The 22716-nt window shown below is 44.5% G+C and overlaps 1 protein-coding gene across 1 annotated transcript in view; it reads left to right on the top strand.

Moving 5' to 3' along the window:
* The window catches only part of Washc2c (WASH complex subunit 2C), a 54173-nt gene extending 39857 nt beyond the window's left edge, over window positions 1-14316 (top strand). Inside the window, exons 23-31 of the mRNA XM_021164675.3 lie at window positions 286-468; window positions 6055-6183; window positions 6359-6439; window positions 7021-7140; window positions 8176-8238; window positions 8585-8797; window positions 10592-11206; window positions 12148-12325; window positions 13980-14316. Coding sequence (XP_021020334.1) covers window positions 286-468; window positions 6055-6183; window positions 6359-6439; window positions 7021-7140; window positions 8176-8238; window positions 8585-8797; window positions 10592-11206; window positions 12148-12325; window positions 13980-14119 — 1722 coding nt within the window. The 3' untranslated portion in view covers window positions 14120-14316. The remainder of the gene's footprint in view (window positions 1-285; window positions 469-6054; window positions 6184-6358; window positions 6440-7020; window positions 7141-8175; window positions 8239-8584; window positions 8798-10591; window positions 11207-12147; window positions 12326-13979) is intronic.
* The last annotated feature ends 8400 nt before the right edge of the window (window positions 14317-22716 follow it).

Raw genomic sequence — 22716 nt, 5'->3', positions numbered from 1 at the left:
AGTAACCTGTGTGCATCAGGGTTGTAGCTGCCCTCTCACGTTGTAGAAGGAAGAGGGGCCTCTGCTTAGCATGACTAGAAAAACTATTTTTAACTGAGGATTGTCTGCATAGGCTTCTTGACGACTGTACTGCTTTGTCACAGGGTAGTCTGGGTTGTGATAAAGTGTGTTGTATTGTGTCCTGTGAACAAGGCAGCCACTGACTCATTGTCAAGCTTGTGAAGACCCATGGGAGGATTTTGATTTCTAGTTACTAATTTTTTCCTTATTTTTGTTTGTTTATAGGAAGGACTTTTACCAGTATCTGCTCAGGAAGCAGGTGGGCCTTCTGATATATTTTCTTCTTCATCTCCATTGGACAAAGGAGCCAAGGGTAGAACCAGAACTGTGCTCAGTTTGTTTGATGAGGATGAGGACAAAGTAGAGGATGAAAGCAGCACCTGCGCACCACAGGACGGACGGGAGAAGGTGAGCAGAGAGTGGTGCGTGTGCAAGAGTAGTGCGTGTGCAAGAGTAGTATGTGTGCAAGAGCAGTATGTGTGCAATAGTACGTGTGCAAGAGTAGTGCGTGTGCAAGAGTAGTATGTGTGCAAGAGCAGTACGTGTGCAAGAGCAGTACGTGTGCAAGAGTAGTATGTGTGTGGGGTGTCGATGACACAAGGGATTCCCTTCCAAGCAGGGCGCTGGTGCTGGCCTGAGGCCCGAGGAAGTCTGAGCTTTTAGTGTAAGTCTGAATAATCCTCTTTGGTCAGATGTTTGGGAATAAGTCAGTAGCTCGCCTCTCAGTCTCACTTGCTTCTGAGATGTCCAGACCTTGTTCCTGGGAAACTTGGCTGTATATGAAAGTGCACAGTAGGAGAGGGGAGTTGGCAAACGTGTATACTTCTGTCAGGCTAGCCTTCAGGTTAGAAGTACCAGTGGAAGAAGGACCTTTACCAGGTATCAGCCTTTCTCTGAAGTAAGGGCTGTAGGAAAACTGTTTGATTTTTCAGGCCATATGAGTTTTCTTGTAGTTGGTCTTCTGCCGGTGGTCTTAGATCTCTGTGGTGGTCACTGCTGCACAAAGAACCTACACCCATCTACAGGCACAGAGATAATACTTAGAGTATAGTTAGAAATTGAATTGGTTTAGGAAAATGTCAGTACTAGGTTTTCTTCTAGGATCTATTGTTTCTCTAGTATTGGGCTGGGGTTACAGTAGTAGACATGCATTTCCTCGTACTGAGAGAGCCTTCAGTCCGTTAGACAGCTTTTGTTTGCAGCCAGAGTAAAAATGCCACTATTACACCGATTGGGAGGTCTTGCTGGGCCATCATTGTGTTTGTAGGCTTCCTGACTAGGCAGGACTAGTGATTTTTTTCCCTTGGCAGCTAGCATAGCACCTTTCAGGGGTTGAGAGGCAGTCATTAGGGAAGGAGACTTCCAGGGCAGTTCTAGCTCAGTTGCTCTAAGTAGTGTGTGGTGCAGTATATGGTGACTCCAACACCACGGTCCTTTTTACCTTCATGTTCTTGGAGACAATCAAGGACAATGACAGTAACATATATTGTTTGGATGTCTCTTGGAATTCCCCCTCTCTGGCCAGCAGTGTGAAGGGATGTTTCCTATGCTTGGAACCTAGGCTTTTGTTAGTTAATTTTTGGCTTTTGCAGGGAATATTTTTCATGCCATGCATATAATTCTATTTAAATTATATATACATATATATTTGTATAAATATGTATTTTTTAGTAGCCTTATAAAATTCTGTACTTGCCTGTGGCTTTTTAAACATCTTTAATGTTGTTCACTCTCTGTCCTCATTCCTCACCCTCCCTCTGTATTTTCCTCACTACTTTCGCGATTTCACCTTACGCAGGTCAGAGTGGTTGAGATCAAGCAGACCACTGACAGCAGATGCTAGAGCAGCGTGGGGAAGTGGAGCCCTCACCGCTGCCATGGGACTGCACAGTGGGCAGCTACTCCAGAAGTGAGGGTACAGAATTTCCAAAGCACTACAAGTAGATCTACCATAGGATCTAGCTACAGCATTCCCTGCGGGTGTATGTCCAAGGATTTGACTTCCTATCCACTGACGCTGCTCAGCTGTAGTCACTGCTGCTCCATTCTCAATAGCCAAACAATGGAAAAACCCTATACGTCCTTCAGCGCATTACTGAATCATGAGAATGTGGTCTGGGTATACAATGGAATAACACTCAATTGTAACAAAAAATAACATCATAAAGTCTGAGTGAGTGGATGGAACTGGACAGTAGCGTCCAGTGAGGTAGCCTAGATCTAGAATGGCAAACACTGCGTGCTCCAGTAGATGTCACTGAGGCACAGAGCCTTGCTCGGAGCCTGGTACTGTTCTGAACCCAAACTAGATGGATACATATTTTTTTAAAGATTTATTTATACGCCGGGCGTGGTGGCGCACGCCTTTAATCCCAGCACTCGGGAGGCAGAGGCAGGCGGATTTCTGAGTTTGAGACCAGCCTGGTCTATTAGACAAAGTGAGCTCCAGGACAGCCAGGGCTATACAGAGAAACCGTGTCTCGAAAAGCAAAAAAAAAAAAAAAAAAAAAAAAAAGATTTATGTATTTTATGTATATGAGTACACTGTAGCTGTACAGATGGTTGTGAGCCTTCATGTGGTTGTTGGGAATTGAATTTAGGACCTTTGCTTGCTCTAGTTGGCCCTGTTCGCTCCAGCCCAAAGATTTATTATAAATAAGTACGCTGTAGCTGTCTTCAGACGCACCAGAAGAGGGCGTCAGATCTCATTATGGGTGGTTGTGAGCAACCATGTGGTTGCTGGGATCTGAACTCAGGTCCTTCGAAAGAGCAGTCAGTGTGCTCTTACCCACTGAGCCATCTTGCCAGCCTGTATACATCTTTCTAAAAATTTTTATTTTATGTGTATGAGTATTTTGTGTATACATATATGTCTGTGCATCACATGAGTGCCCAGTGCCCACAGAAGCCAGAAGAGGGCATTAGATCATCTGCAACTGGAGGTACAGATGGTTGTAAGTCACTATGTGGGGGGTGGGAATCAAATCTGTTGTCTTCTGGAAGAGACGCCAATGCTCTTAACCACTCTAGCCTGAAGACCAGATATCTATTAAAACTGCAGACGAGTATTTTCTGAAAGTAGATGATAAAATGCTTAAACAGTCCTGGTAAACCTAATTTAGGGAAGTAAGAGTATAATACTGCATAAGTGGGCTTTCTCCTGAGAATACAAGGGTAGCTGACCTTGAAAATCAGTCCATGTAATATATTAATAAAATATATTGATAGATGCAGAAAGGATATTTGAAAAAGTTCGAATCTAGGAGGAACAACAGTATGAACTAACCAGTAACCCCAGAGCTCCCTGGGACTAAACCACCCATCAAAGAAAACACATGGAGGGACTTGTGGCTCTAGCTGTATATGTAGCAGAAGATGGCCTTGTTGGTCATCAATGGGAGGAGGGGCCCTTGGTCCTGGGAAGATTCTATGCCCCAGTATAGGAGAATGCCAGGGCCAGGAAGTGGGAGCAGGTAGGTTGGGGAGCAGGGGCAGTGGGGAGGGAATAGGGGATTTTTGGAGGGGAAACTAGGAAAGGGGATAGCATTTGAAATGTAAATAAAGAAAATATCTAATAAAAAAAAAGAAAAAGTCCAAGTCACTTCATAATTAAAAAACAACGGAAATCAGGCATCATATGAAATGTAGAAGGAAGTAGCCTCAGTTTGGTCAGAGGATCTGGGAGGCCCACAGGTGACATGCTTAAGGCTGCACACAAGCAGATCACATGTGAGACAAGGCTGCTCACTTGAGTTCTTCTCTAAGTCCCTAAGTGGGACTTAGGTCCTTACACTTGTGCAGTAAGCACTGCCCACTGAGCCATCTCCCTAGCCCTCTTCCTTTTTATATCAAGCCAAAGAAATTGTTCCTGGTGATTTTTGCATTGTTCTTCCTGGATGAAATGGAGAACTCAGTGTGGTTTGGCCTTGTTCTCCCAACCCCCAGGGTGCTGCTTTTTCACTCCTTACGAAGCTAATGGGTAAGGAGTGGGTGGGATGAAGGTAATAGAAAACTCAGCTAGAAGATCCCTTGAGATCACATGTGAGACAAGGCTGCTCACTCTTGCCAGTCTCCCTAGCCTTTTATGGGAGGCTCTAGGTGGGGTGTCCATGTTAGAAGCTGGTTCTGTCAGGGAATAGGGAACCTTAAAATGACAGAATAGCTAAGCAACACTGCAGGATAGAAAATCAATATATTAATATATTATAGCTTTATATAGTCTTTTTTTGGAAGTTACCTCACATTTATTTGTTTATTTTATTTGATATTTTCTTTATTTACATTTCGAATGTTATCCCCTTTCCTGGTTTCCCCTCAGAAAAACACCCTCCCCCTGTCCCTTCTCCCACCCCCTTGCTAACCTACCCACCTACTCCCGCTTTCTGACCCTGACATTCCCCCACACTGGGGCATGTTTATATAGTCTTATCTGAAAATAAAAGTAAGAAATCCCATTTACAGCATCAACAAAAAATTAAAATACTTAGGAATAGTTATTGAAAGCATTGCAAGGATGTGAGGTTTAAAGTCCCATGGCTCTGCCTGTAGTGCCATGGAAGCCTCTAGAAACCAGAACACCACCATGAGGAGCCACTCCCTGTGCAGCAGAGCTCGGCCCCAACCACAGGGCTCACTTTTAAGAGCTGAGAGCAGGCTCTTCTGAGAATGGTGAAAAGGAAGAAGAGTGGAGTCGCCATCGCTGCAGTTTCAAGTCTGAAAGGAGGGTCCTTGAGGAGTCACGTGCTGGAGGCAGCTAGTGGGACCTGGGTCACGTCCCAGCCGCTTCCTGCCCAAGGCATGCGTGCACTGAGATGTTTCCCAGTGTGTTGAAGGGTGTTCCTAGCCATCCTTGGGGTATGTGTTGCAGGGGATCCCAGTGAGGGGTTCACGTCAGTTCATCTCCCCATGTGCCTCCAATGGCAGCTAATGTCTAATATGGCCCCACGAGGTTTTTCTTTTTTCTTTTTTTTTAAACATTGCAAGAGTTACACATGCAAAAGTATGGACCATGCATGGGCCAGTGAGAGGACTTACTGAGAAAGGTGCTTGCAGCACAAGTCTGAGGGCCTGAGTTCTAGCCTCAGAACCTGTGGAGATGGAAGCAGAGAACTGACTGTTCCCTTCATGGCTGGCCAGCCTGTCCTTCTTGCCAAATTGTGGCTCTAGGTTCAGTGAAAGCCCCTGTCATGAAGGTGGAGAGTGACTGGAGAGTGAGTAAAGACAACTGACGTGGCTTTGCTTTCTCCCGCATGTGCACCTGTGTGCACACTGCTCAAGTGGCTGAGAGGAGAGGGTAGACAGAGTACATGCCCAGTCATTGTTTGGCTTTTTTTGAGGGGTGAGTGAGGTACAAGGGTAGATTTTTAGATTGTTATGGTTTCATAACTCTGTGTTGGAAAAAAAAAATCAATGACTTTTATTGTAATTAATTAAAAAAAATAAACCCTAGGTTGTATTTCCTGTAGATTACCAAGTACTGGGGCTGTAGCTGTGTGCTGCCACGCCCAGGTGTGTTAGGTGGGTGATGGGATGGTGGGACTTAGGTCCTTACACTTGTGCAGTAAGCACTGCCCACTGAGCCATCTCCCTAGCCCTCTTCCTTTTTATATCAAGCCAAAGAAATTGTTCCTGGTGATTTTTGCATTGTTCTTCCTGGATGAAATGGAGAACTCAGTGTGGTTTGGCCTTGTTCTCCCAACCCCCAGGGTGCTGCTTTTTCACTCCTTACGAAGCTAATGGGTAAGGAGTGGGTGGGATGAAGGTAATAGAAAACTCAGCTACTGCTTGCAGGTTGAAAGATGATGCATATCTTATCTGAGTTTACAAATTTATTCACCATTACTTTTGATAATTCATTTACCATCACTATTTTGGGAAGCTATATAATATCTGTTGTGTGAATGGCTTTTTCCTGCTGTTTGGTACATAGGCTGTGGTCAAACTTCTACCAGGGGGTCTTCGTTGTATCCATTCTTGATCTTGTCTTTTGCCCAGGGTCTCAAAACTGACAGCCGCCCTAAGAGCACAGGAGTCTTCCAGGATGAAGAGCTGCTTTTCAGCCACAAGCTGCAGAAGGACAATGACCCAGATGTTGATCTTTTTGCTGGCACCAAAAAAATCAGGGTTAGTTCCCACTGAGTCCCAGGGTTAGTTCCCACTGAGTCCCAGGGTTAGTTCCCACTGAGTCCCAGGGTTTAGTTCCCACTGAGTCCCTCTGTGTTAGAGGTGGTGTGGCTCACCCAGCTCTATGGGAATTGATTGACTTTTGGATGTGTAATCTGAGTGTAATGTCTTTCAGTCGTCAGTGCCAAGTGGTGGGAGCCTCTTCGGTGATGATGAAGATGATGATCTCTTCAGCTCTGCCAAGACTCAGCCTGTGGTACCGGCTTTTTATTCTCAGGCTCAGGGAGTAGAGGGAGTCCAGTTTTAAGAGAGAAAATTGCCAGAGACTTGTAAGGCTTACCAGTAAACAAGTGACAGAGCATATATACAGCAGTGTGTGTATATATATATATATATATATATATATATATATATACTCCCAGTTCATAACATTAATTAAGCCAGACTCTCTGATTGTGGTACAGTCTTCTTTGATTTTTGAAGAGTTTATTGAAGGACCTATGTTCTATGCCTTTCAGATGCAAACCTTTAAGTCTGAGTATATTTTGTCCCTGCTGTACTAGGTATAATTTTATCCTTTTAATTGCAGAAAGGACTCCTGTGTAAGTTATTTTCATTTTCCCCTCAAAACCTTGTACTTGCTGGGCCATCCTTCTCCCACTGAGCTGCATCTCATCCCTAGAAACACCACCGTGCTTAGGATGGGATTTCTGAAATGCTGCCTATGAGTTGGTTAGCCATCATTTTAGAATGGAGCCCAGAGGCCAGGCTCCTCTGTTCATTATTATTTAAAACTTGAAGATGCATGATCAACTTTGGTGTTTTTTTCTTTTGAAGGTACCAGAAAAAAAAGGAACACTGAAAAAAGACCACCCTGTTTCTTTAAAGAACCAGGACCCTCTTGACTCTACTCAAGGTAGCAAAGAAAAAAGCACATGGAAAACAGAACCAGCACAGGTTAGGACTGATCTCCGTGAGGGCCCAGCGCCTGTTTGCATGCCTCTATAGACAAGCCCATTGCACAGGCCCAGAGTTACTGAGAATTCTTAGCTAAGGGGGAAATGGCCACCAACACCCCCTCTTTCACTGTAGTCTTTTATCCCCACCTTTTCTCCACTGGAGAAACCTGTTCTATATTTAATCATCACCGTATTTAGAATTTGATGTAAGATGGGATCATGAATCGCTTTTCACTAGCATTCCCATTTCTCCCTCCAGACTTCCTTGGAGTAGAATTATGTTCTAATTAGTACAAATGACGTCTGATTTCTTGCTTCTTTCTAAGTGCCCTAAGAGAGTTGGTATGTGACCTCTCTTCTACTAGTCCTCTCTGTGTGATGTGGGGCTTCTCCACGAAGGAAGCCAGACAGTTCCAGGTGTCTCTGGATTTCACTGAGGCTTCCATGCCTGTGGTTGGAGATGAGACACTTAGTTATTAATCTCTTTTGGTGGTGGTTGTTGTTTTTTTGGTTTTTTGAGACAGGGTTTCTCTGTGTAGCCCTGGCTGTCCTGGAACTCACTCTGTAGATCCACCTGCCTCTGCCTCCCAAGTGCTGGGATTAAAAGCCTGCGCCACCACTGCCCGGATCTTAGTTAATCTCTTATGTCATCTGGAAGACAGATGCTTTTGTGTTTAGAACTTGGGCATCATGATGGTCGTGGACGAGCACGCGTGCGTTTGGTATTTGCCAAGTTGAATAACTCATCAAGTTATGTTCTGACAAAGCTACTGCTCTATTCTCACTCGTCACCAGTGTCACCCTTTACTCCATGGTTCTGTCAAATGGCAGCCTTCTGTCCTCCATGCTGGAGGAGGCGTCAGTGAAGAATTGCTAGCTGGCAGGCGCTGTGAGGTTCCAGGGCAGAGCTAAGGAGCTGCAGATAGGGACAGCTTTGGCCCGTCAGATTCGCTTACAGCTGTGAGTGTAACCCAAGAGACAGTCTGTTGCCTGTTTCCTCAATGGATTTTTAATTGAATTTAATTTCACACAGGATTCTTCAGGTCTGACTCCATTTAAAAGCAGAGAGCCATCCAGTCGCATCGGGAAAATACAAGTAATTATATTGGATCTGGAGTCTTCATTGCCTGCCTGTGGCACCTATCAAATTTGTGGATTTTCAGTTTTTTCAGCTGCTACCAAGCATTCTCTCATCTCTTCCCCCGCCAACACCATACCCTCCACCCTTGCCTAGTTGTTGCTTCTTATGTGCTGCTCTTTAATGTCTTTTGATCCCAGTGATGGGCACAAGTATGTGCCCCACTGAGCCTGGATCAGGTGATTTTTCTGCATTCATATTCTCTTGTATTCTACTGTGTGCAACACAGATATCCTGTGTCACAGAAATGGTAATCTGCTTCTGTGTTTAAGAACAAATACTGAGTTCCACTTTTCTTCTTTAGGCAAATTTAGCAATTAACCCAGCAGCTCTGCTGCCTACAGTGGCTCTGCAGATCCCAGGAACAAAGCCTGTTTCATCCGAATTAGCTTTTCCTTCATCTGAACCTGGAAGGAGCCACATCCTGGAAAGTGTGCCCACTCTTCCTGGGAGTGTGGAGGCTGGTGTGAGTTTCGATCTTCCAGCCCAGGCAGACACCTTACACAGTGCAAACAAGGTGATCAACTGTCTTTTGTTTGTTTTCCTTTTAGCCAGACCCACCCAGCTGCTTGCTTCCTTCTAGACTAGTCCGCACAGCTGATGTAGTTCAGCCTTATTTCCCCCTGAAGGATGCGTCTCATCTTCCTCCCTTCGACCTCTCTTCAGTTTCTTAATTGTGCCTGATTTTCCATTACCTACTTCTGTTCTAATTTTCCTGCTGATCATTAGATACTTGCAGTCACCATGTTATGTCCCATTGCTGACCACTGGCCCTGGTGCTTCTCCCAGAATGCTCTAGAGCACCACACAGACCTCACTTCCCTGGTTTAACCTGCTTACTGTAGCTCGGGCCTCTTCTCTGGGATCCCAAGCAGTTCCTGCCGGCTTAGGAAGAGGAAAGCTGCTGCAGAAGGCGTCCTCTGTGGACTCCAAATGAACTCTTGGACGTTTTCTTTCTATGTTAGGGAGGTTTTTTTCTATCCGATCTCCCTTCTCTCTAAAGTCTTAACAGGTGTTCAAGTAGGCAGCAGAACCCAGGGTGACCTGTTCCTGGATGATAAATTAATTTTTAGTTTTCAGATCCATTTTCTCAATATTAAAAAAAAACTATTATTTTTGTTAGTGTTCAAGCTTAAATTAGCTACTTCCTAAACTTGTGGGTTTTTTTAAAAAAAGGTTATCTTTTATTTATTCTTTGTCAAGTTCATGTATTGCATATAATGTAATGTATCTTGGTTATGTCTACCCCCAACTCAGGTTCCCACCCTTACCACTCAAAGCCTCCTAAGATCATATTTCTTTGAAGCAAGTAAACATAATTATGTAGTCCAAAATGTGATTTTATATTTTGGAATTTATCAGAAATATTAAATCCTAATTATTAAGAGATTCCTCTTCTGAGGAGTGATCACACACTCCACCCGCAGTTTACACACAGCGTCTAATGGTGGAACTGGTGTCTGTTGACTTGGAAGAGAAGAACACCATCAGTTGCCTGTCTCTTACCTCACCCCTCCTTGCTCCTAGATCCTGATAAAGTTGGTGCTAGAATCCCTCTCAGTTCTTTTTTGTAAGGTACCTGACTTTGAACTAAGGGCTGAGGAGGTGCCAGGTTTGTGACCTGTGTTTTGAGTCACAGAGCACAGCACAGCTGCTTGCCTTGCTGAGGTTCCAGCAACAGTGAGCCCCTTTACAGGAAACTGTTCTCAAAAGAATATAAAACAGGGGTGGGAGGTGGTGCGAATGGTTGAGAGAGATCACTGTCTGCTTCAGAGGACTGGGCTTCAATTTCCAGCCCCCACAGGGCTGCTCACAACTTAACTCCTTTCTATGGCCTCCTCAGGCTTTGCATGCACACAGTACAGGCAGAACACCAATGCGCATGCACCGAAGGTCTTTAGAATGAAAGCTTAAGAAACAGAGAGTACTCAAGTGTAAGGAGGACTAAGTCCTGGAGGGCTAGGAATTGCCAGCTTCTTTAGGAACAGTAACTAACTTTCTCTTTCCTTTAGGTCAGGTTTTCAACCTGTGGGTTTCCACCCCCTTCAGGGTCACATCAGATATCCTGAATATTAGATATTTACATTGAGATAAAAGTAACTATAGTTATGACGTAGCAATGAAATAATTTTATACTTCATGTCACCGTGACATAAAGAAGTGTATTAAAGGACTGTAGCATTAGGAAGGTTAAAAACCGCTGTAATCCTAATTGAGGTAAAACCAAACAGCAAAGTGTTTTGAGTTAGAGTCTTTGCTGTTCGCCTTGAACGCGTTTCCTTCAGATCATGGAATGTGTTTGCCATTGCAGAGTCGTGTTAAAGTGAGAGGAAAGCGGAGACCTCAGACCCGTGCTGCTCGACGCCTGGCTGCCCAGGAGTCCAGTGAGGCTGAGGATGTGACTGTGGATAGAGGACCTGTTGCGCAGTTGAGCAGTAGTCCCGTCCTAACAAACGGCCATCAGCCTCTTCTGCAGCCCAGGATGGCCAGTGGAGAGAGCAGCTCTGAGACAGCCACGGCCCCACCTTGGGAAGGTGGACCTGTTCTATCTGCAGCCGACAGGAGCTTCTTTGTAAAGTCCCGGCCTCAGACTGGAAACGAGGCTGACCTGTTTGATTCTGGGGACATCTTTCCCAAGAGCATAGGATCACAGTCCGTGGAGGGAGCAGGCGTCAAGGCCGGGGAGCCCCCGTCCCACTTGTCAGGAGGGCGTAAGGAGAAGAGCCTGGCATTTCCTGATCTCAGTGAGGACAGCAGCGCCGAGGATCTTTTCCAGTCTGTGAAGCCGAGAGCAGCAAAGAACAGAAACCCTTTCCCTCTCCTTGAAGACGAGGAGGATCTCTTTGCAGATCCGAGAGGCAAAAAGAATGAGAGGAAATCTGACAGCCATCAAGACAGTGTGTCAAAAACTCATGACATCTTTGAGGTAACACACATTATTTCATGTTTGGGCCTTTAAGGAAAATAGCTGATTGGCTTTTTGAACTATAGTTTATGTTATATGTTTTGTGCATGTCTCCTATCTACTTATTAACCACAATTAGATCTCTTTGTTAATAACCCTAAAATTTACTTGAAGTGGTTTGTTTCATCCAGGGGTAGTTCTTGCTGCCTTTAATCTGTTATAAGTGTTGGATTATTTTTAAAAATGTTATTGTAGTGCAGGGGATAGAGCTCAAAACCCAGTACATGTTAGGCAGATGCTATACGGAACGGCAGCATAAGCCCTGGGCCTTTTTATTTAGTATAGCATAGCATAGCATAGCATAGCATAGCATAGCATAGCATAGCATAGCATGTGTACATGATTTTCATTATTTTTTGTTTAATGTTTTAAAGAGTTTGTAGAATGGTGCTGCGGTCAGCTTTGTTGGCATGTCATTCTGTGACATGCATGACCTCTCTTGGCACAGCTGTGTGTTTAAGCGCTGGTGCTGGTTGGGACCCTGACTAGCCGAGTTTTGACAATAAGCTGTTGTAGTAGTTGTTCAGCAGGTATCTATGAGCACAGTGGTTGCGGTGCAGCAGGATAGCCAGGGCATCCTGACATCTCAAGGCCTGAGATCCAAACTGAGCATTAGGTGGTGAAGGTGATCTCAGATGGCATGAAATGTCACGACAAACATTATGTGGGGCAGAGTGGCTGGGTGCAGTGGGACGCTGCTCTCCAGGCCACCCTCAGGACCTCACTGCAGAGCTGCCATTTGCAGATGGTGAGGGTGAGTTTTGCAGAGACCTGGGGGAGTGTCTTCCAGTCCTCAGGGGAGACTGTGCCTGACAGTGCATTTCTATAAATTATTGAGCTACTTTAGTTTTAAAAATGCTTTTATTTACAACAAAAAATAAAATGTTTTTGGACTTAACTAGGATGATATATTTGCTACGGAAGCAGTTAAACCTTTTCCAAAGAAGAGAGAGAAGGGGAGAACTTTGGAGCCCAACTTATTTGATGATAATATTGATATCTTCGCTGACTTAACTGTAAAACCCAAAGAAAAGTCCAAAAAGAAAGTTGCAGCCAAGTCCATGTTTGACGATGATACAGGTGAGTGTTTATCTAGATCACGCCACTGCTTGTGGGCTGTTTGCTGTCGGTCATGTTGGCCCTTTCCTGCACTTTGTTCCCCAGTAGGTTCTCCTTGCTGTTAGTCTAAGCACATGCTATGTAGGTGGACTAGTCATTTTCATGCGGCAGCCATAGGCTATGCTGAGTATCAAGGTTTAAGACGGTGCTCAGCACTTGACCTGAAGAAGAAATTGACTTCTTAGTGCTCGCCTGCTGTCCTCTGACACCACCAATGACTTTGAAAGGAGAGTCTATCAGAAACTTCTTCCATGTGCTATCAGCAGACCATGAACCTGGTTGAGTCAGGATTCTAGCTGGACAATGGGGGACAGCAGCCAAGAGACTGGAGGGTCAGTAACAGAGAGCAGGGCTGTGCCGTGAAGTCACAAGTGAGACTCGGCAGCTCCCTGAGCTCCTCTGTGTTTCTGAACACGCTGCACCCACTCCTCAGCTAACAAGCAAGCCAGGTGCTGATAGCTATAAAGTTTGCCTCCCGATACATCCTGTGTTGGTCAACCCAGACTGACGCCCAAAATACACGTGTCCTCTCTTTGTCCCTCCAGGCCTGGGCCTTGAGTCGCGGAGCCACGCTGAGTCTGTCTCCCTGGCAGATCTTGGGCTCCATCCTCACATGTCTGTCGTACAGTACAGTGTACAAGAGACTTGGGCTGCTTATTTCCTATGCTCATTTTTTGACACATGATCTTGCTGTGGCCCTGGCTGCCTGTGCACTCCTGATCTTAGCGGGGGTTACAGGCATGACTTTCTTTCATTATTAAATTGTAATACATGTGTATGTGGCAGTCATACGACTTAGAACATTTTGTTAAGTGGAGGGATTAAAGCTTTAAAGCTAGCCAGTATTAAGCTTGCTGTACATCCTTTAAGACTGTGATTCACATGGTAACAGTAGTAAGCAAGTACACCTTTCTGCTTCCAGTCCCAGTTTAAATGTGCTTCCATGTCCATGATGGAAAATCTCCTTTGATTTCAGTGTTTTCAGTAATACTGCTTAGTGGTAGCCATTAGCACATTGACAATCTAGATCTCTAGTTTGATATAGATAATGCCATGGTCTTTCATTATGTACACGTCATTACGTACACAGGATGAGTTTGATGCAGTAGAATCCTGCTGATATAATTGCGTGGTAAGCAGCAGAGCATAGCTAAGCTTAGAGTCTGAAGCACTAATATGAGTGGAACCAGACTCCATTCTTACCACTGAGATGTGCGCTCTGAGCGCGTCCTGTATTGGATTTCTGTTTGTACATTCTTACTCTTCTTAAAATCCAGAGTGAAAAGAAGGCAGAAAGAGAGAAAGAGCAGTTCCAAGCGGTGAGGCCCTCGCTGAGGTGGAGAACCGCTTCATCCTCCTGTTTCTGACTTCAAGTGCACACACTTCCGTAGCTAGAAACTTATGTTCAGAAAGAACCCGATGTTCGTTCATATGTCCTTATAAAAGTTGGGTGCTACCAACTGAGCCAGGCCCAGAATCTAAGAGGCTTGACTTCGATGTTGGTGCTCTTATAGTGTGTTATTAGAATTGGGCTTTGACAGTTTGTGTGCTTGTGTCTCAAGTTCCCATTTTCTTGCTTGCCTGTCTTAACATCTTTCTTTTTTTCTTTTTAAAGATGACATTTTCTCCTCTGGCCTCCAGGCTAAAGCATCCAAACCCAAAAGCCAATCTGCAGAGGCAGCATCTGAACAAAGATCTGAGCACAAAGTGGCCAGCATTTTTGATGACCCCCTGAATGCCTTTGGAAGCCAGTAGAGCATGCGGAGCACGCGGGGCCTTCACAGCTCGCCCTCCCATTCTGTGTGTCACTTAGTGACGTGCTCGCTCTCCTAACGCTGTCTTCACGGGCTCACAAGCAGACACTCAGTCACTTCCTTTACCCAGTGTAGCTAATGTTTTTCTGCATTGATTTTAATTCTGCTTAAAATTACAAATAAAAAATAAATGCTTCACAGAGGTTTGTTCTTACTTAATAAGAGTGCATGGAAGCTCATGCTAACAGGAGACACTGCTTTGTAGCTTCATGTGTGGGCAGGGAGTGCAGAGCGAGCAGCCGTCAGGCACCAGACCTGAAGGGTTTGCTCTGTTGGTGGGTCTGGGTGCTGTGATGGTCTAGCACGTGAAAGGTTATGCATTTATGGGTCTAAGCCCATGAGAAGAGCTTTCTACTGAATTCCAAAAAATGGGTCTGCAATCTTCTAAGGGGAATTGTGGTCCTCTGTTGTCTTAATATTGTGCAGAAAGTTTTATTGGAACACAGCCAGTCCATCATGGCTACATTATCTGGCTACCCCAGTCAGAGTTCAGAAGTGACAGGAAATGGGATTCTTTAACTGTAGGCAAAAATTTGCCTTTCTTAGCTTTTGTTTCCTCCTTTGTAAATGGTTTCAGTACTAAAATTGCAAGATTGTTGTTGAGAATAGACCTTTTTGTCTGCCCTTTAAAATGGTAGGTTATGACTGGTGATATATAAGGTTTGATGAGGTAATGAAATGTTAAGCTAAAAAAATAAAATTTAAGCGCATCCACTGGATGCTAGAGCCCATGAGTGCTGTGAGTGATCACAATGTCCAGTGCAGGCACTGTTCTCCTAGGCTCTGTTCATGTTACCATCATGGCTCTGGCCTCAATGGAGTTGGAAGTTATCAGCCCAGTCATGGGCTGAGTTTAAGAGCAAGAGTCTGACAAAAGGCCTCACCATACCATTCACCTCAGTACTGAGGCGTGGAAACTGTGGAGACTGTGGCTCAGGTCTCAGAAGATAATGAGAGGGTGGGAGAAGACTGATCAGGGCCAGCCAGGGTTCTTTTGCAAGTTGACCATGAGGGAGCGCTTTCATGGTCCTCTGCAGTCCGCCTAGTAAAACACTTGAGTTGAACCTCCTATGAAGGAACTGAAGCAGCAGGGGCCCAACCTAGTTGGAAGGCATGTGTAGTCAGAAAGCCAGTAAGTTTATATCCCACTTCAGCTCGGTGCACAGCAAAAATAGGATGGGATCTGAGCTCAGGTTGAGACTGTTTGACCTATAATCTTCAATAGTTGCTCAAATGCAAAAGGCATATAGAAAGTCACAAACCCTTATAAATCATAAGAAATCATAAGAATGTTCCCTTATAAATCATAAGAAATCATAAGAATGTTCCCATTTTGCCAGTCGGCCTGCAGGGAGCGCCATCTTGGCTCCGGGACTCCGCCGAGCTTAGTCTCTACAGGTCAGAGTGGGGACCACGGGGGCAGACGGCTTCTGGGACAGGCAGGAGCCACAGAGCTGCTGAGGCAGCACCCTTTTGGGGCCGCAGACTTCCGGCACCCTCCCAGCCGGAGGACAGAGACCTGCCCTGCAGGGAGCGCCATCTTGGCTCCGGGACTCCGCCGAACTTAGTCTACAGGTTAGAGTGAGGACCACAGAGGCAGACAGCTTCTGGGACAGGCGGGAGCCACAGAGCCGCTGAGGCAGCACCCTTTTGGGGCCGCAGACATCCGGCACCCTCCCAGTCGGAGGACAGTGACCTGCCCTGCAGGGAGCGCCATCTTGGCTCCGGGACTCCGCCGAGCTTAGTCTCTACAGGTCAGAGTGGGGACCACGGGGGCAGACGGCTTCTGGGACAGGCAGGAGCCACAGAGCCGCTGAGGCAGCACCCTTTTGGGGCCGCAGACATCCGGCACCCTCCCAGTCGGAGGACAGTGACCTATCCTGCAGGGAACGCCATCTTGGCTCCGGGACTCCGCCGAGCTTAGTCTCTACAGGTCAGAGTGGGGACCACGGGGGCAGACGGCTTCTGGGACAGGCGGGAGCCACAGAGCTGCTGAGGCAGCACCCTTTAGGGGCCGCAGACATCCGGCACCCTCCCAGTCGGAGGACAGTGACCTGCCCTGCAGGGAGCGCCATCTTGGCTCCGGGACTCCTCCGAACTTAGTCTGTACAGGTCAGAGTGAGGACCACAGAGGCAGACAGCTTCTGGGACAGGCGGGAGACACAGAACCGCTGAGGCAGCACCCTTTTGGGGCCGCAGACATCCGACACCCTCCCAGCCAGAGAACAGTGACCTGCCCTGCAGGGAGCGCCATCTTGGCTCCGGGACTCCGCCGAACTTAGTCTGTACAGGTCTGCTGACAGAGGATACTCAGAATCCCCAGAAGAACAACCTCTGAACAGAGACAACTATAACAACTCCAGAGATTACCAGATGGCGAGAGGTAAAGGTAAGAATCTTACTAACAGAAACCAAGACCACTCACCATCATCAGGACCCAGCACTCCCACTTCGCCCAGTCCAGGGCACCCCAACACACCTGAAAAACTAGACCTGGATTTAAAAGCATATCTCATGATGATGGTAGAGGACATCAAGAAGGTCTTTAAACAACTACAGGAGAACATGGCTAAAGAGTTACAAGTCCTTAAAGAAAAACAGGAAAACACAACCAAACTGGTAGAAGTCCTTAAAGAGAAACAGGAAAACACATCCAATCAGATGATGGAAATGAACAAAACCATACTAGACCTAAAAAGGGAAGTAGACACAATAAAGAAAACCCAAAATGAGGCAACACTGGAGATAGAAACCCTAGGAAAGAAATCTGGAACCATAGATGCAAGCATCAGCAACAGAATACAAGAGATGGAAGAGAGAATCTCAGGTGCAGAAGATTCCATAGAGAACATGGGCACAACAATCAAGGAAAATGGAAAATGCAAAAAGATCCTAACTCAAAACATCCAGGAAATACAGGACACAATGAGAAGACCAAACCTACGGATAATAGGAGTGGATGAGAATGAAGATTTTCAACTCAAAGGACCAGCAAACATCTTCAACAAAATTATAGAAGAAAACTTCCCAAATCTAAAGAAAGAGATGCCCATGAACATACAAGAAGCCTACAGAACTCCAAATAGGCTGGACCAGAAAAGAAATACCTCCCGACACATAATAATCAGAACAACAAATGCTCTAAATAAAGATAGAATACTAAAAGCAGTAAGAGAAAAAGGCCAAGTAACATATAAAGGCAAGCCTATCAGAATTACACCAGATTTTTCACCAGAGACTATGAAAGCTAGAAGATCCTGGACAGATGTTATACAGACACTAAAAGAACACAAATTCCAGCCCAAGCTACTATACCCAGCCAAACTCTCAATTAACATAGATGGAGAAACCAAAGTATTCCACGACAAAGCCAAATTCACACATTATCTCTCCACGAATCCAGCCCTTCAAAGGATAATAACAGAAAAAAACCAATACAAGGACAGGAACCACGCCCTAGAAACAACAAGAAGGTAATCCCTCAACAAACCTAAAAGAAGACAGCCACAAGAACAGAATGCCAACTTTAACAACAAAAATAACAGGAAACAACAATTACTTTTCCTTAATATCTCTTAATATCAATGGACTCAACTCCCCGATAAAAAGACATAGACTAACAAACTGGCTACACAAACAAGACCCAACATTTTGCTGCTTACAAGAAACTCATCTCAGAGAAAAAGATAGACACTACCTCAGAATGAAAGGCTGGAAAACAATTTTCCAAGCAAATGGTCTGAAGAAACAAGCTGGAGTAGCCATTCTAATATCAGATAAGATTGACTTCCAACCCAAAGTCATCAAAAAAGACAGGGAGGGGCACTTCATACTCATCAAAGGTAAAATCCTCCAAGAGGAACTATCAATCCTGAATATCTATGCTCCAAATACAAAGGCAGCCTCATTCATTAAAGAAACTTTAGTAAATCTCAAAGCACACATTGCACCTCATACAATAATAGTGGGAGACTTCAACACACCACTTTCACCAATGGACAGATCATGGAAACAGAAACTAAACAGGGACACAGTGAAACTAACAGAAGTTATGGATCAAATGGATCTGGCAGATATCTACAGAACATTTTACCCTAAAACAAAAGGATACACCTTCTTCTCAGCACCTCATGGTACCTTCTCCAAAATTGACCACGTAATTGGGCACAAAACAGGACTCAACAGATACAAAAACATTGAAATTGTCCCATGCATCCTATCAGATCACCATGGACTAAGGCTGATCTTCAATAACAAAATAAATAATAGAAAGCCAACCTTCACGTGGAAACTGAACAACACTCTTCTCAACGATACCGTGGTCAAGGAAGGAATAAAGAAAGAAATTAAGGACTTTTTAGAGTTCAATGAAAATGAAGCCACAACATACCCAAACTTATGGGACGCAATGAAAGCATTTCTAAGAGGAAAACTCATAGCTCTGAGTGCCTCCAAAAGGAAACTAGAAAGAGCACACATTAGCAGCTTGACAACACACCTAAAAGCACTAGAACAAAAGGAAGCAAATTCACCCAAGAGGAGTAGACGGCAGGAAATAATCAAACTCAGGGGTGAAATCAACCAAGTGGAAACAAGAAAAACTATTCAAAGAATCAACCAATCAAGGAGCTGGTTCTTTGAGAAAATCAACAAGATAGATAAACCCTTAGCCAGACTCACTAGAGGGCACAGGGAAAGCATCCTAATTAACAAAATCAGAAATGAAAAAGGAGACATAACAACAGATCCTGAAGACATCCAAAACACCATCAGATCCTTCTACCAAAGGCTATACTCAACAAAACTGGAGAACCTGGATGAAATGGAGAAGTTCCTAGACAGATACCAGGTACCAAAGTTGAATCAAGATCAGGTTAATGATCTAAACAGCCCTATATCCCCAAAAGAAATAGAAGCAGTCATTAATAGTCTCCCAACCAAAAAAAGCCCAGGACCAGATGGGTTTAGTGCAGAGTTCTATCAGACCTTCAAAGATCTAATCCCAGTTCTTCACAAACTATTCCACAAAATAGAAACAGAAGGTACTCTACCCAACTCATTCTATGAAGCCACAATTACTCTGATACCTAAACCACAAAAAGACCCAACAAAGATAGAAAACTTCAGACCAATATCCCTTATGAATATTGATGCAAAAATCCTCAATAAAATTCTTGCTAACCGAATCCAAGAACACATCAAAACAATCATCCATCCTGACCAAGTAGGTTTCATCCCAGGGATGCAGGGATGGTTCAATATACGGAAATCCATCAACGTAATCCAGTATATAAACAAACTCAAAGACAAAAACCACATGGTCATCTCGTTAGATGCGGAAAAAGCATTTGACAAGATCCAACACCCATTCATGATAAAAGTCTTGGAAAGATCAGGAATTCAAGGCCCATACCTAAACATGATAAAAGCAATCTACAGCAAACCAGTAGCCAACATCAAAGTAAATGGTCAGAAGCTTGAAGCAATCCCTCTAAAATCAGGGACTAGACAAGGCTGTCCACTTTCTCCATACCTATTCAACATTGTACTTGAAGTCCTAGCCAGAGCAATTCGACAACAAAAGGAGATCAAAGGGATACAAATTGGAAAAGATGAAGTCAAAATATCACTTTTTGCAGATGATATGATAGTATATATAAGTGACCCTAAAAATTCCACCAGAGAACTCCTAAGCCTGATAAACAGCTTCGGTGAAGTAGCTGGATATAAAATTAACTCAAACAAATCAATGGCCTTTCTCTACACAAAGAATAAACAGGCTGAGAAAGAAATTAGGGAAACAACACCCTTCTCAATAGTCACAAATAATATAAAATATCTTGGCGTGACTCTAACTAAGGAAGTGAAAGATCTGTATAATAAAAACTTCAAGTCTCTGAAGAAAGAAATTATAGAAGATCTCAGAAGATGGAAAGATCTCCCATGCTCATGGATTGGCAGGATCAACATTGTAAAAATGGCTATCTTGCCAAAAGCAATCTACAGATTCAATGCAATCCCCATCAAAATTCCAAATGAATTCTTCAACGAATTAGAAAGTGCAATCTGCAAATTCATCTGGAATAACAAAAAACCTAGGATAGCAAAAACTCTTCTCAAGGATAAAAGAACCTCTGGTGGAATCACCATGCCGGACCTAAAGCTCTACTACAGAGCAATTGTGATAAAAACTGCATGGTACTGGTATAGTGACAGACAAATAGACCAATGGAATAGAATTGAAGACCCAGAAATGAACCCACACACCTACGGTCACTTGATCTTCGACAAGGGAGCTAAAAACATCCAGTGGAAGAAAGACAGCATTTTCAACAAATGGTGCTGGCACAACTGGTTGTTAACATGTAGAAGAATGCGAATCGATCCATTCCTATCTCCTTGTACTAAGGTCAAGTCTAAGTGGATCAAGGAACTTCACATAAAACCAGAGACACTGAAACTTATAGAGGAGAAAGTGGGAAAAAGCCTTGAAGATATGGGCACAGGGGAAAAATTCCTGAATAGAACAGTGATGGCTTGTGCTGTAAGATCGAGAATTGACAAGTGGGACCTCATGAAACTACAAAGCTTCTGCAAGGCTAAAGACACCATCAATAAGACAAAAAAACCACCAACAGATTGGGAAAGGATCTTCACCTATCCTAAATCAGATAAGGGACTAATATCCAATATATATAAAGAACTCAAGAAGGTGGACTCCAGAAAGTCAAATAACCCCATTAAAAAATGGGGCTCAGAACTGAACAAAGAATTCTCGCCTGAGGAATACCGAATGGCAGAGAAACACCTGAAAAAATGTTCAACATCCTTAATCATCAGGGAAATGCAACTCAAAACAACCCTGAGATTCCACCTCACACCAGTCAGAATGGCTAAGATCAAAAATTCAGGTGACAGCAGTTGCTGGCGAGGATGTGGAGAAAGAGGAACACTCCTCCATTGTTGGTGGGATTGCAAGCTTGTACAACCACTCTGGAAATCAGTCTGGCGGTTCCTCAGAAAACTGGACATAGTACTACCGGAGGATCCAGCAATACCTCTCCTGGGCATATATCCAGAAGATGTTCCAACCCGTAGGAAGGACACATGCTCCACTATGTTCATAGCAGCCCTATTTATAATAGCCAGAAGCTGGAAAGAACCCAGATGTCCCTCAACAGAGGAATGGATACAGAAATTATGGTACATTTACACAATGGAGTACTACTCAGCTATTAAAAAGAATGAATTTATGAAATTCCTAGCCAAATGGATGGACCTGGAGGCCATCATCTTGAGTGAAGTAACACAATCACAAAAGAACTCACACAATATGTATTCACTGATAAGTGGATATTAGCCCAAAACTTAGGATACCCAAGATTTAAGATACAATTTGCTAAACGCATGAAACTCAAGAAGAATGAAGACCAAAGTGTGGACACTGTGCACCTTCTCAGAATTGGGAACAAAACACCCAGGGAAGGAGTTACAGAGACAAAGTTCGTAGCGGTGATGAAAGGATGGACCATTTAGAGACTGCCGTACCCAGGGATCCATCCCATAATCAACTTCTAAACGCTGACACCATTGCATACACTAGCAAGATTTTGCTGAAAGGACCCAAATATAGCTGTCTCTTGTGAGACGATGCTGGGGCCTAGCAAACACAGGAGTGGATGTTCACAGTCAGCTATTGGATGTATCACAGGGCTCCCAATGGAGAAGCTAGAGAAAGTACCCAAGGAGCTAAAGGGATCTGCAACCCTATTGTTGGAACAACATGATGTACTAACCAGAACCCCGGAGCTCTTGTCTCTAGCGGCATATGTATCGAAAGATGGCCTAGTCAGCCATCAATGGAAAGAGAGGCCCATTGGACTTGCAAACTTTATATGCCCCAATATAGGGGAATGCCAGGGCCAAAAGAATGGGAATGGGTGGATAGGGAAGTGGGGGGGCGCTATGGGGGACTTTTGGGATAGCATTGGAAACGTAATTGAGGAAAATATGTAATAAAAATATTAAAAAAAAATGAGTGGGATTAGGGTGCATGTTGTAATAAAAAGAATCAATAAAAAGTTAAATAAAGAAAAAAAAAAGAATGTTCCCATTTTACAGGTGACACAACTGAGTCAGAAATGTTAGGAGAATGTGGAGTACAAGAAAAGGGTGACTAGCATGGACATCCTTTTAAGTGTCCTAGGCCATGAGTAGATGACAAATGCCAAAGACCCTCCTAGCCCCAAAGAACCTTAGAAGTAAGTGCCCCAGCCACTCTGGCGCCGACTCTTCCCAGACACTGTGCCAGGTCTCCAGCCTCCTACCCTGCCCTAGGCGGGTCCTGCTACCAGTTATAAAGAGTCAACATCCGGGCCAATTCTAACCGACAACCCTTCCTGAACGCCAGTGCGACCCCGGCGTCCGAGCAACCGCCAGCCGCGGAAGGCTAGGCCCCGCCCCTCGCGCGCTGATTGGAGGGCGTTGGCAGCGCTGATCGGCGATTGGTGAGCGGTGTCACAAAGGGCGGGACCGGAG

Source organism: Mus caroli, unplaced genomic scaffold, assembly GCF_978045245.1.
Source record: "Mus caroli unplaced genomic scaffold, Mus_caroli_1 scaffold_7, whole genome shotgun sequence".
Classification (NCBI taxonomy): Eukaryota; Metazoa; Chordata; class Mammalia; order Rodentia; family Muridae; genus Mus; species Mus caroli.
The sequence above is the reverse complement of the archived record's forward strand: the minus strand, read 5'-3'. Positions and strand labels throughout refer to the sequence as shown.